The following is a 14,127-nucleotide window of genomic DNA, read 5'->3' on the forward strand; positions in this document are numbered from 1 at the left end:
CAAATATAAAATAATATTCATGTATAGAACAAATTCCTTATTACTCCCAACCATCTGCTGTGTTAGGATTATCTGGCTTTTAGAATTATAATGAAAGTTTGTTGTATTAAGAAGCTACATCTTTGAAGTGAAAGATATTAGTAGCTGATGCATTGTCTAGATGAGAATGGATTCGAAATGAGCATACAAAGGTCTCTTGTGTGTACTTTAATGTGTAAATGGGGGAGTTTGTGTACATAAATGAGTTAACGGGTATGAAATGGTTGTGATATTTATTTATACATAAGCACAAACAGTCCATGGACCCGAAACTGGGGGCTGATGGGCACTTTAAGCCCTACTCCTTTCTTTCCCAGAGATGCTTTCAAATTGTCTGCCAGTACTCCCATGCCACAGGTTATTTCTATTTTTAAATCATAGTTTTCATTTTGATTTTGGCTTTTTGCCTGTCCAGATACATTCATCAAGATACACATAAAAAGAAAAGTATTCAGGGATATATACAAATTCAAGAGTCTATGGAAAGGTAAGTGAAGGGTAGGTAGAGAAGTGTACTGAAGGACAAATGGACAAAGAGGGAGAGACAGAGGCTAAGGAAGAAAGGACTTATCAGTGGAAGGAGAGAGAGGTCTGAAAAACAGTCACGGATCTTTGAATCCCACAGGTAAAGAATCTGTAGGAAACATTATCTTCTTCTATAGTCATTTTACAACAACACCAATTTCACAGCCATATTAAGACAAATCACTTCAGGTATCTAATCTTAGCCTTTCCTTCCCTAGTTATAAAATAGGAGCCATATTCTGTCTATGCCTCCAGCATGCTGCGTTCTCTAATGTAAAAGGACACCACTCGACAATCTCAGCAGCTCCCTCCTGCAATCTTCATTACCACCTGGATGAGTCACGCACGGCCACACGGGATAGGGAATTACAGGCTTCCCTTTCACTGACAGTGACGTAAGGTGCTATTTCCCTTAATCCTTCTGTTTTCGAAGACAGAATGAAGGGGATCACATTGTATTCACATTCTTGACGTTCCTAATCAAAACTACCTCTTGAAGTATTATTCCAAGAAAGTCTTCATGCTCCCTCCCTTGATATAAATGATCTCTCACCTGAACTGGATTTCTTAGCAGATTGAGAACTCGAAGGAGAGGTAGACTTGCAAGGTTTTCTATCTCACCCAGCTCTGCAATCTGTTCAAGAAAGAAAAAAAAATTATCATAGACTACAGGCATAAAGATAATAGGAAACAACATAAGAGGAGCTACTTTGGATCCTTTAAATTCAACTCATTACAAAAATTACCCTGTGATTCATAGACTCTGAGACGTGACTGGTGGTTACTATGGGCGTGGGGCTGGTGTGGGTGGGTGAGGTAGGTGATGGGGATAAAGAGGCACAAAGATCTCGATCATAATATAAGCTGTTCCTGGGGATGGAAGGGCAGCATGGAAAATATAGTCAATGGTTCTGTAACATCTTTCTATGTTGACAGAACAGCAACTGCACTAGTTGGGGCGAAGATTTAATAACATGGGTAACAGTTGAACCACTGTGTTGTATACTTGAAACCAATGGAATTTTTGCATATGCCCCTCGATAAATGTGAGCACACCCCCCACATGTGCTTTTGTCCTCTCTGACTGGAGAACAGTGAGGTGGTCCTCATCTCAGCCATGTTTGTTTTCAGGTAGCAATCAAATAGTATATAGAATCAGAGAAACAGTACAAAAAGTGTATGCAAGGGTGACCTGGTTCTCCAGCCACCTCACCTCTAACCCGTCCTGGACTTCCCTCCCGACACTGCTTCTGCTAGTCTGGTTCTCTGTGGCTGCTGAAGCCTTCTTACTGCATGCACATGTGTAGTCTATCATCTTTTCATTAAGAGATAATTATTTTAAGGAAAGCTTAAAAATTAAAAATAGAAAACTGACATACTTCTTGACATGGGTGCTACTTGGGTGTTCACTGGAAAACTGTTTTTTAAAACTGTACATTTATGTTCTATGCTTTGTGTGTAGGTTGGATCACAACTCTAAAAAGTAAGGAAAAACTTGAGAGTTCCTTAATCTATCCAAGGATAGAGCTTGGGTTGCAGCACGTCTGAATTTTCCACTAAAGATAAACAATTTTACTTAGATTTCCTGTCATTAGCATAACTGTCATTTTATTTCAAAGGCAGAGACTGAACTTTTACAAAAAATTAATAATCACTTCTTTGTTTATATTGCTCCCTAAGTCATTTGCATGCATTGTAAAAGCGCTTCAACAGCAGAGTCACTGGTAATTCCTGAGTTAACCCAACCACAAAATGCAGCTTAAATGGAAACTATTCCCAACAGTAAGTCAGGGGTATATGTGCCATGTTCAAAGGATGCCATTTTCAAAGATACATAATGAAAGGCAAATTCAGATTTATAAAACACAATTTGCACACATCAGTCTAGTCACAGCAACATTATGTTATTATACGCAGCTCTTTCCGCAAGACGACTAGACTGGCCATTAGACTGTCATTTCCATTGTCTACAAAATGAAAGGATTTCTGTTTTTATTGTGTTATTCAGGAAGGTGGAAGTCAGCTTGGTTCACACTGCCCTGTCAGAACTTTTGAATGATGGTTTGACTTCCCTCTAGCGCACAGCCTTTATGCTTGGGCCTGACAGAAACGTTAGGAGGAGATATTTTCCTGTAGTCACCATGTCTTAGCAACAAATCCTGGCCACGTGCAGTTGCAGACCTTGGCGGCGAACGGAGAGTGGCATGTTCTTTCCAAAGGGCAAACTGATGTGTTACACATGCATAAGCTATGAACCAGCTGTCTCCCCTCAAGAAGTTTACACTGAAGAGATCATGAGGTACGAATTAGATACGAGAACATTCAGCGTAACATTTTTAGGAAAATCGAAAACATTTTCAAAGTCCTAAAAACTCCACCATTATGTGATTAAATGAGTCATGGTACGGTCCCATAACAGGAACACATTTTACAAGATGGCAACATCTATGGTGATTAACATGGAAAGATCTTGAAATGCTGCGAACACCATGAACAGAATCGTGGACTACAAACAATTCTTTTGTCATTAAGATGTCAGCTGGGATCAGCCAGTCTTTTAGGAGTCAAATGAGAGAGATCTGGCTTTGCTCCCAGTCCTTCCAAGGGTAGGATGAGGTTGGTAAGGCAGAGGGCGAGCAAACGTGGAGTAGCCTGGCCTCTAGTTCCCCAGCTGCTGCATGAGGAATCTGCAGCAGACACTGCCTGCTCTGGAGCCCTCGCCCTGCAGCAGACTCACCCTCACATCTGCTCTCCTCAAATGCCAAGACCCACAGCTGTGTGTGTCACAGATGCTCACAGAAGGTGTAGGAGTACAGCACCCCAAGTGACTTAAAGACAAATACTGCCAGAATGGTTATATACTGAGAGAGCTTCCGTCATCTGCTGCTAAGAATGTCATACCAGCACAGCTGATTCCCGGATTCCAGACTCTCTTCTCAAACCTCCTCTGTTCCTACTGGCTGCTCCCCAGCCCCCAGAAGCCTGTCAACTTCGACTTTGTAGGACCAGCGGTTTAGTCGACTCTTTTTTTTGCCATTTCTCTCTAGGCCACGCTCTCCAAGGCCCACCTCCAGACCTAAAGGGGCCTGGTAAGGCCTTTTCTTTAGATAGACAGACCGACTGATTTGTGAAATAATGCCACGAAGACAGAGAGAAGTAAAACAGCATTCTCTAAGTAACTCCTGACCAGTATCTTGCTTCTAGAAGAAAGGACTGAGGTTGTAATACAGTTAACATTTTGGGGATGAGTTTTAAATGGTAAAAATGACATCAAATCTAACAAGTTCTATAAAGCGGAGAGTAGCAAAGGTTCCCCAGAACACCAGCTGATGGGAAACATTTGCAAAGGAACTTAAATGTTTTAATGATCATGCAAAGGTGTGGCAATGTTTCAACCAAGTAAATACACTGATGAAAGTGCTACCAATATAACAATATTCTTAACATCAAATGAATCACATGAGAAGCAAAAGCAGTGTTATGTTTCCTTTATATGATAAATTTTCCATCCCTGATGCACAGTATCCTCAGTGGTGCTGGAGAAGTCTCTGAGGAAATTTTGGATGGCTCAAAGAATATTTCAAAGTACTGTTTGCTGCTCCCCGACCGGCCCAGTGGGGAACCAGGGAATTATGTTATTGTTATGGACACAATTGTTGCCAAAGGAGCCCCCCTTTGGGACACGTGGCCACTTTTTTTTATGGAGTCGCTCTTAACATTTGAAAATTACAAACTCCTTTCTTCACTTAACAATACTCCCTTTTCCACTAAACTCTTCCAAATGTAATTTGAAAAGTCTCTTGAAATAAAAGAGAACAAAATATTATTCATGAGGCCTTTCTAGACCATTGCTATCCAGGACGGTAGTTCCTAGCCACATGGGGCTACTTAGCACTTGGAGTACGGCTAGGATGCATTTAGATGTACTATAAGTGTAAAGTATACACCAGATGTCAAAAACTTAGTGTGCAGCAATAGAATATAGAATCTCTCATCAATAATTTTTATGTAGATTACATGTTGAAATGATATTTTGGAAGTATTGGGCTAAATAAAATACATTATTAATTTTATCTGTTCTTTTTATCTTTTTTTACTGTAGCTACTACAAAATTTAAAACTGCATATGTGGCTCACATATAGGGCTAGCATCATATTTCTACCAGAAAGCTCTCTTCTAGAGCATCACACCATTTCTAGAGGAAGGGCCATTAGCATTTCATTTACTGTCTTTTGTAGGGTGAAGAACACTGACTCTAGAAGCAAAGCATTCCGTATTTGAATCCTGTCTCTGCTATTTTGCTGGATATGTAACTTTATGCAAGTTACTTGAACTCTCTGAGCCCTGGGTTCTTCAACAATAAAATAGCAATAAAAACCAGGTTATAATGAAGATTAAATGAAATGATATATGTACAGTGCTTAGACGAGTGCCTTATGCATAAATACTTAATGACTACCTCTAGGCTATTTTATGACTGTAACTGTTATTACTATGATTACTCCTTTTCCTGAGTCCTGAGATGCACTGAGTTGGGACTTAATGAGTGCAGTCCACCTTGCCAACACCCCCTGTACATATGTCAGAGCCATTTTAACAGCCATTTCATGAAGAAGACAGAAAAACTATATAAAACAGAGATTGTGCTACCTTCATAAAGATGCACAACAGCACAGTGAATAAAAGTTGGCCATTGGAAATAGTTTTAGAAGTTGACAGAACAATTTAACATATAAATCAAGTGAAAACAAAAATGAACAGTTTTGTCTCTTAAGAATCTATTTCTTTCCAGATCTATAGTCTGTCTTCTCTTGATTTTTAGAAATCTAACAGCCAATGGAGTTTACTGGAGAGTCACAGACACCCACTGAACACCACCACTGTGAGCAGAGAAATGTTTCCACAGCATTACATCTCACCCCAGCTAGGACCAATGTCTCTTTCAGGGTCAGCCCAAACTTTCCATTTTCGAGAAGAAATAAACATTCAACTTCCTTATGAAATCCTTCTAAAAAATGTGATGAAGTAATCAAAAAGAATAAAATCATATTATAGATCTTACTGCATAAAAAGTCAGATATACCATAATTATGAGCATAACTGCTTTATTAAACATGAGGTATAGTTAAGAGTAAGAGCCTATTTATATAATTTGTGAAAGTGTGCCTTGAGCCAGATATGAAAATTTGAGTAAATCCAATCACAACTCATACAGGTTGGGAACATACACTACTGTTACTGGTAGGATGTAAGAATTCACTTCCTCTTCTCTTTAAATGGTAGGCAGGGGCAACACCAGCCTTTGGCTATTCTCATGTCTCTAATTTCCCTGCTCTGACATTTCAGGCATTCCAAATTCATCATTCTAAATAAAATTTCACACAAACACATCTACTTCAAAAAGTCACATCCACTTGGTTGCAGTTTAAACCTTTAAAACAATGCGATTAGGAACCATCAAATTTGAAAAACATAAGAACTTTAGGTATTTATTTAAAAAACAAAAACAAAACACAGTCCTCTGCAACTACTTCTCCAGGAGAATTTCCAGAATAAACTTTGCAAGCTGGCATTTAATGTGACAACCCTTGAGAACCCAATAATAGGTCCTAGTATGTCCTCTTATGTAGACAATGAAACCAAGATACATAAAGTATGAAATTACCTTATTATCCTCTACATTGATCACTTCCAAAAAGTCATGATTCTCCAAGCCTTGGAGACTACTGATCTGATTGTGGGACAGATCCACAATCTGCAGGGCTTTTAGGTCCTCCAAATCTGTGATCTTCTCAATCTCGTTATTGCTCTAAAATTGATAAAATACACTTAATGTCTGAGAGGCCTCCAGTAAGAGAAAGCATAACAAGTTTTCCATTCTGTATACTGCTCCAAATCTCTTAAAACCAGTAAGCCATTCTTGTCCCCGCCCTTCCCATTTCCATCATTCACCTCCCTAAATACATACACATACACCCCAGAAAGAAATCCTAGGTTTTCTGCTGGAAGACTCAGAATATAATATTCTCACTAAAGTTAAAGCAAGATGAATGTTCAAATCAGTACAAAAGCTAGGTAGCATAAGCTTTTAACATTGCATATCTTAAGCCTAATGATAGTATAGTTTCATGTTTATCTTTAGAAATAAAAATTTAATACAGTTCTTTAATCACCACTAGGTAAATCACTTGAATATTGTAATTCTCATATACAATTTGTTTGCAGAAATATCTCAATATAATCATTTCTTATCATGAGGCATGTGGTAATCTGATACAGCCCTTGAGTTACCCACGCCCTTGTGCAGTTCCCTCCTCTGGATTCCGACTGGCCCTGTGACTCGCTTTCCCCCAAGAATATGGCAGAAGTGTGCCAGTTCCAAGAAGAATTAAGAAGGTCTGCAGCTTCTCCTTTTGTGTCTTTGAGTCCTGAGCTACCACGTAAGAACTCTAGCTATTCTGATAGAGAGACTCTGTGGAGAGGTCACGCGGAGGGGAGCCCTGCGAGGAACACCCCAGCCATCCCAGAATCCCCGCTGAGCCCGGCCCCGGGGCCGATATGCCAGCTGAATGAGGCTACACCAGCAGAAGAAACACCTGGCTGAATCCAGCTCGGACTGAAGAGCTGCTGGCTAACAAATTTCCTTCACACCACGACACTTGCATGGCTTGTTATTCAATAGCAGATGATTAAACTGAGTTCTTTAACAATTCACATGTAAGTACCTCTCAGACAATGAGCATAAAATAAAGATTTAAGACTCAAATGTTGTCCTCTTTCCCAACCCCATGTGCCCGTGACAACAATAATTTGCATTCTCTTGTATACTTTCCAACATACTCATAATACCTTGGGTTCCTTAGCCTTGAGGTATAAAAATAACACAGTAAAATTAAACTTTTAGTTTAAGCTGAGAATCATCATAAAGAGAATTTTGAGGATTCAACTAATGCTGTGATATGCCCACCTTTAAACTTTTAATGAGCACTTAACTGAAAAATTATAGTATTCTCTTCCAGCTACAATATTTTTCCTGGTACATGTTTCCTGGTATATTTAATAGCAAGAGCTCATTTTTATGCTACTTTTCATAAGATGTCAGTAATGAGCAAGATTTGTGTTCATTAGTATAATTCCATGGCTCTTTAAAATGTATTAATAGAATGTTGATAACCTATAAAGGTGGGTGATAGTGCAAGGGGGCTTATTAAACTATTCCCTTTTTTTATATATGTTTGAAAAATTCCATAATAAGAAGGAAAATATATTCATAACCCTATTTGCCTAAGTTAAATCAAATTTTCTACTGTTCAGAGTTCAAAAAAGTTCTAGAAAGTGTAACAGAAAAGGGAAAGAAAAAAACTACACTCAACATAATATCCACATTAACTTATTGAAATAAGACCTCAATATCCTATTTAAAATGTGCCCACATATAATATTTATGTACAATACACTTTTTCTCTAGGAACTTTGAAGTATTGTAGATGTGGAAGATGGATTGTAATAATTCTTTACAGTGCCTCTGATGGGTTTCAAAGTGGTAGATGCTTAAGAGTGGAGTGAGACACAGAAAAGTTTAATTAGATAGCCTATGGCCATAAAAGCAAGCAGAATTGAGAAATAGGCAGAATTAAACAATTTCTGAGTTGAAGGTCATCCAGTCAAACCCTTTATTCAATGATGAAAAACTGATGTATCATATCACTCCACAAAGTGGACGTCCATTTTCTGCATGTCCATTTTCTTCCAACTTCTTGCTTGTTTCATCATGATTAGCAGGGGAGAGGGGGCATTTAGAGAGAAGTTATTTTCTTAACTACATGAAATAAGAAATATTCTCAATCTCCACAATTTGGGAGGGAAAAAACAAGTGGCTCTTCTAAGAGAAAACGAATATTCAAGTTTGGAATGCATTGTCCTTACTTACTAAGAGATGTGGTTGACAGAGTAGCCCATAAGGGAACCACATTTTTCCTTTATGGGTATCATAATAGTTGATGGTGGACATTTAACAATTGGTTTATATAGTGAATTATTATTTTTTTCAAAATTGTGAAATGAATTATATATTCCAATAGTAAAGCAACTGTTTTTCTGATTCCACGAATTAAAAAATAAAAGCATTAAAAACTGTTGAAACAAATGTGTATCATTTTATTTTACATAATATTTGGAAGTGAAACACCATTCTCAAAAACTTTAAGGAAAATGAGTGATGGCATTGTCTGTATTGTCTAGTTCATCTTGGGTGATGGGGGCAGAGATGGAAAAATCTGCCTTATCAGTTGTAGAAAAAATAGGTCCTTTATGCCTTCTCTAAAAGCTCCTTGAGATGGAACTGTCCACATGGATTACTTATTTAGTTATTGAAACAGACTCTTAGGATAAAAGTTCTATGGATCATTATTCTTCTGACTGAGCTAGCCGGGCGACCTGTATCATTATTCTTAATAATGAGTTCACTTCTCATTCCCTGCAGATACTCATCTATCTTTTCCCACATATCACATTCCACTTAGTTAATGGGAATGCCAACACACAAAGACATGTAGGGAAAGGTTAGGTTCTGACAAGCAACAAATCGAATAGTACATACTGCCAGTAAGCTTTCAAATTATCAGAATTTTAAAATGTGACTTTGTTTTATAATTTTTAAATATGCAATCCAATGTATCAAATTCATTTATTTATGCTTTGCCAACATGCCTCAATGGGCAGGAAACATGAAACCTCAGGGAAATTATTAAGCCTTTCCATGCCTTAGTTCCATTCTCCATACTGGGAACCAATACTTTACCCTCACTTAACTCATTATAAGGAGAGAAGGGTCTTGAAAAAACAAATCAGGCTCCAAGCTTAGGGAAAGAAAAACTAACACATAGCCAACCTTTAGCCATCTGTGGCTAAGTAAGGTAAAATAGTATTTTGTTTATGCACACAAGCCAAGACATCATTTCAAACAGCGGTTCAGTACTGTCCTACGAGCTAGTTCAAGTAAGAAGCTAATAAGCTACCAGCCTTGTGACAAATGTAAGAAGAGCAAAGCCACTCAAGGGAAAGAAGTAGGGGAGAGGAGGAAGGGTAGGAGAAAGAATCCTCAATAATCCACGCAATACAGTATCAGCCTCCAAACTAGTGACCTATACTGTTATTTCAAAAATGCTGTATATATCTTTGGAAATAAGATCCTGATCTTTTTTAAGAAATTATCTGTAGTTTCATTCAGTCACACAGCAGGTCATATGGCTTAAGAAGAGTGCTCTCTGTGGGAAAAAAATTAAACATTTAAACTTCATGACTGGAATTGTTCATTTACTCTTAGCACTAATTCTGGATTTCTAAAATGGGGGACTAGCATATATCGATAGAAAAGAACAACCAACATTCAGAGCCTAGAAAACATCTTGTGGCTCAATTGAGAGCAATTAAGTATTAACCACACTAAACATTATGTTTATACATGCTTGAATATTATTTCATCAATAAGACATTGATACATTAATGAAATATATTTTTTCATAGTCATTAAAAAGTATACCATTCTTTTTCAGTGTAAAAAGTCAATCTTCTAACAAATTGAATTTGGATACCAAATTAGAAAAGCATTTTACTTTAGCATGAAATATTGATCACACACACACACACACACACACACACCCCAGATATGGAAAGGAACAAACAAAACTGAAGACAGTAACATTTCATGAAGGAATTAGCTCTTTACAAATTTGAAAAATCCTAATTATCATTTATATATTTACTAAAACTTAAACTAGAACTTCTATAAACAATAACATTTTTGTTAGACTCACCAGACAAAGTACTTTGATTGGTAACATGCTTAAGCCCTTAATTGTTGCGATCTTGTTTTTGGCCAAACTGAGGTGAGTTAGATTGCGGCAGAGCTCTAGTCCACTGATTTCTGTGATCTCGTTGCCTTTATACCATGACTATGTTTAAGGAAAATGTTATTAGGAATATTCTGAAGAGAAAAAAAGAATCAGTGTCAAAGCATCTTTAGAAATATCAGCCAATAGCATAAATAAAGTGGTATACCACATGCCCCGTACAGAATGAATGCTAAATCTTGAAATATTTTTCATATAGAAGTTAATTCTAGCACCATTCGAAATAATATATCTATTTTTTAAAAGGCATAGGTTTTGAGTGTAGTCAGTTGCATTTAATTTGGTGAGTAAAAACATTTTTCGCCTGTCAAAGTCAATATCGTGATATAGAGAGAAACAGCTTTTTCTCTCCATCTACATTGGCTTCTCGTCTCCCTTTAAAATAAGTAAGGCCTAAACTCTGCCTTCATTTCCTCTGTGGATTAAGTTCCTAGTCATTTTAAAATTTAACTTATTTTTTGTGTTTTATCTGTTAACAGTCAGCTAAAACGGAAATCTCAAAGTCAAAAATTCTACTTACTTCCCTCTGTCCTCAGTATCATCGGCAAATTCCAAGATTTGATCTCATTCCCCCAAAGCTCAGTTTCCCTGCCAAGTAGACTCAGACATCACCATTTTCTCAGCCCCTCATAATCTGCAGGCTTCCAAACCACTCGCCATGACTGGCATTTTTTGCTTCAACACATCTTTTTAATTATTCCCATCCTTTTCACTCACTCCTTCGACAACTTATTCAGCCTTAGCACAGGGGTGCCTCTAACGCACATTTCCTCCCACCCTCAAGTCAGCATATACACTGTAGGCAGGTTCTGTTTCTCAAAATGTTGATTGCTTATCCTGCTTCAATGGAAAACTTCTCGTAGTATGAATTCCAAATTCCTAACTCTGGAATTTAAGGACCTTCACCTGAAGCAAAACCTATTTACCCGATTTCATCCCCATTATAATCCAGGAAGAACTCTCTCCAGTTCTGCCAAGTCAGTCTTCTCTGCAGTTCTAGAATGTGCCAGTAACTTTATTATTATCAGTGTATCTTTTTTTTTCATATTGCTTTCCTATTCCTTTTTAAATCATGCCCATTCTTTAGGACTTAATTTCAAACTCCACTTTTTTCCTTTTCTTTTTCTTTTTTTAACATTCACATTAAACCACATCTTACTTCTTTTTGAGAGAGAACCTCGTTGTCTTATTTCTATTTGTTTTTAATTGTAGAAGTAAGAACGGATGATGGACTGGAAGAACATATTTACAACATAGGTAGTAGACAAAGGATTATTACCTAAAATGCATAAAGAATGAAAATAAATTTGTAGGAAAAAAAAGACAAACTCCCCAGTAGGAAATGGAAAAAGAATACCTCCAGGGAACTCCCGGAAGAGCAAATCCAAGTGGCTAATATTAAACACACGAAAAGACACTGCATCACCTACAGTCAGTGGAATGCAGATGAGGATGCCGTTCTTCACCCACCAGTTTAGCAAATGTTTTAAAGTTTTGGAAGAAAAGATTTTTTCATACTAGTAGGTGAGAAGTTTCATTCTGGTATAGCCACTTTGGAGGCGATTTGGCAGCCTATTATAAGTGTAAATAAGTCACAGTAATTCCAATTCTCAGTATGGACTTTAGAAAAACAATTTCTTCCTCAAAGCCTTTTCCGGTCAACTTCCAATGATCCCGGAACTACCTCCTTCCATTCAATGACAATTTATTTTAAAGAGGAAGGAAGGGATTGTAAATATCACAGAAACATATATGTTGCCTCTAATTATTTGTACTTATCCTAATTCTATTAATAACTAGTTATGTGACTTCTCTCTGCTCAGATTTTTCATTTATAAAGTGGGGATAACACCATGGTGCTCTCACACAGGGATAGGCAAAAAGTTGTTGTGAAGGCAGAGAGCTAAATCATGGGGAAAAAAATAGAAAATGGGTACGAATGAGTGGCACAAACCCTACAGCACCTGACAAATATAACGTACTGTTACCATTATTAAATTACAAGCACATGAGGCCAAGGAATTACGTCCTTTACCTCTTGGTCAACAGCACAAAATGGAAGATTCAAGGCAAAGATTGATTCTTAAAAGACCTAGGCCAGAGAAAGAGGTAAATTAGGCAACTAGAAGCAATGAGAAAACATTACCAAATGAACTAAAAATTCCTAGATTTGCTTCACTGAAAATCAATCCTTCACTGAAAACTGAATCCTTTCAGATTCAATCATTGTGCCGAAGCATAGTTCTGCTTGTCATCAAAATGCATTTCCTAGTCTACTTTTATACAACTTCCTGCCAGAATAGCTCTACAAATAGACATTCATGTTCACAAACACTGTGCTCCTTTCTGCTTCCATTTTCTCTGAGCTATTTAAATCATCCTTCTGGAAATATAACAAAGAGCAGATCTTTGCAAATATGGAATGCAACAAAGAATGTGAAATAGGAAACAGTAGATTAAACTCTCATATAGCTACAATAACTTAGAATATCCTTGGAGTAGCAGTCTTTGGAAAGAAAAATTAGGCAAGGAAAATGTCAAATGGCCATCTGTCTTTTAGCAGAGGAAGCGATAAGTCTCTAAGTCCCATTTCAGGAGCACTGGGGTCCTGGTAGCTCTGCTCCAACCAAAATAAAGATACTCTGAATTATGGCAAAGAATAAAACAAATGCTAGTGGGTAGCTGAGTTAGGGAACATTCCCATGGGAAGCAAGCAAGGATCAGAACACTAGAAAACAGGGATCCTGAAATTATCAAGAGATAATGGAGATTGAAAAGGAAAGCTTTACTGTGCATACAGCGATTTGCCAAGACATTAGAGGCTAACCACAGCTCCCTTGGTACATCCAGCTTGACTTGTATGGCAAGGCCTGTTTTATGAAATTAGTATTGCAAACGAGGAGGCCTAAAGATGCCTCCCTGTAATCATAGCCTGGCTTCTGCTGTACGACTGTGGTCACTCACAGCACTGGGGCAAAGGGTGAGGAATCGAACATCTCTGCTGAGAAGTATGTTCACTTCAGAAAAATTGTTTCCTGTTTCCCAGCTTTCCCAAGCACTAGAAATGAATCAGGTTCTTGAGTAAAGAGTACTTTTTATAATGGCACAACAGTTCCTCCCCCTCCCCTTTGCAGTTACTCCCACAGTCACATCATTTGTCACCAGAAGCAATGATGACGGTCCTTATGCAGGACTGGTCCACGCAGAGCTCTGAGTTTGCAGCTTGCTTTCAGAAATGCCTTTATCTCCCCAATTTCCTGCTTTCTTATTTTAAGAAACTTCATGAAATGTTACTTGACCTTCCTCCTAATATTATTCTTTGATGTTCTTTCATAGGTTTCAGGACTTTCTGATAAGGAGAAATATAATCTGAAAAGTAACTGAACTGTGACAATGAATTAGCTGACTGGGTTAATCTTCTTGGAGATGTTTTAATTTTAAAAGGTCACTATTAGGAGAAAGAGACTCGAGGAACTCAAACTCATCATGCTGCATTCCAGCGCTAACGTCTTACAATTCTGTGGATAAATCTTCACAGTGAATTTTTAGATCTTCATGGAAATTGAGTGAAGGAACCAAGTGGCACAACTGCATAATTTTACCGCTGGGGAAAAGCCCAACAATATATTCTTACATTTGGCGATCCTGTCA

General features: G+C 37.7%; 1 protein-coding gene across 3 annotated transcripts in view; it reads right to left on the reverse strand.

Annotated features, from left to right (window-relative positions):
- LRGUK (leucine rich repeats and guanylate kinase domain containing) overlaps nucleotides 1-14,127 on the reverse strand; it is a 137,438-nt gene that overhangs the window by 101,082 nt on the left and 22,229 nt on the right. For all 3 annotated transcript variants that reach the window (XM_073238443.1, XM_073238444.1, XM_073238445.1), the window contains exons 6-8: nucleotides 10,381-10,505; nucleotides 6,231-6,374; nucleotides 1,118-1,198 (exon numbers count right to left, since the gene is read on the reverse strand). In XM_073238443.1, coding sequence (XP_073094544.1) covers nucleotides 1,118-1,198; nucleotides 6,231-6,374; nucleotides 10,381-10,505 — 350 coding nt within the window. The remainder of the gene's footprint in view (nucleotides 1-1,117; nucleotides 1,199-6,230; nucleotides 6,375-10,380; nucleotides 10,506-14,127) is intronic.

This window comes from Manis javanica, chromosome 6, assembly GCF_040802235.1.
Source record: "Manis javanica isolate MJ-LG chromosome 6, MJ_LKY, whole genome shotgun sequence".
NCBI classification, from domain to species: Eukaryota; Metazoa; Chordata; class Mammalia; order Pholidota; family Manidae; genus Manis; species Manis javanica.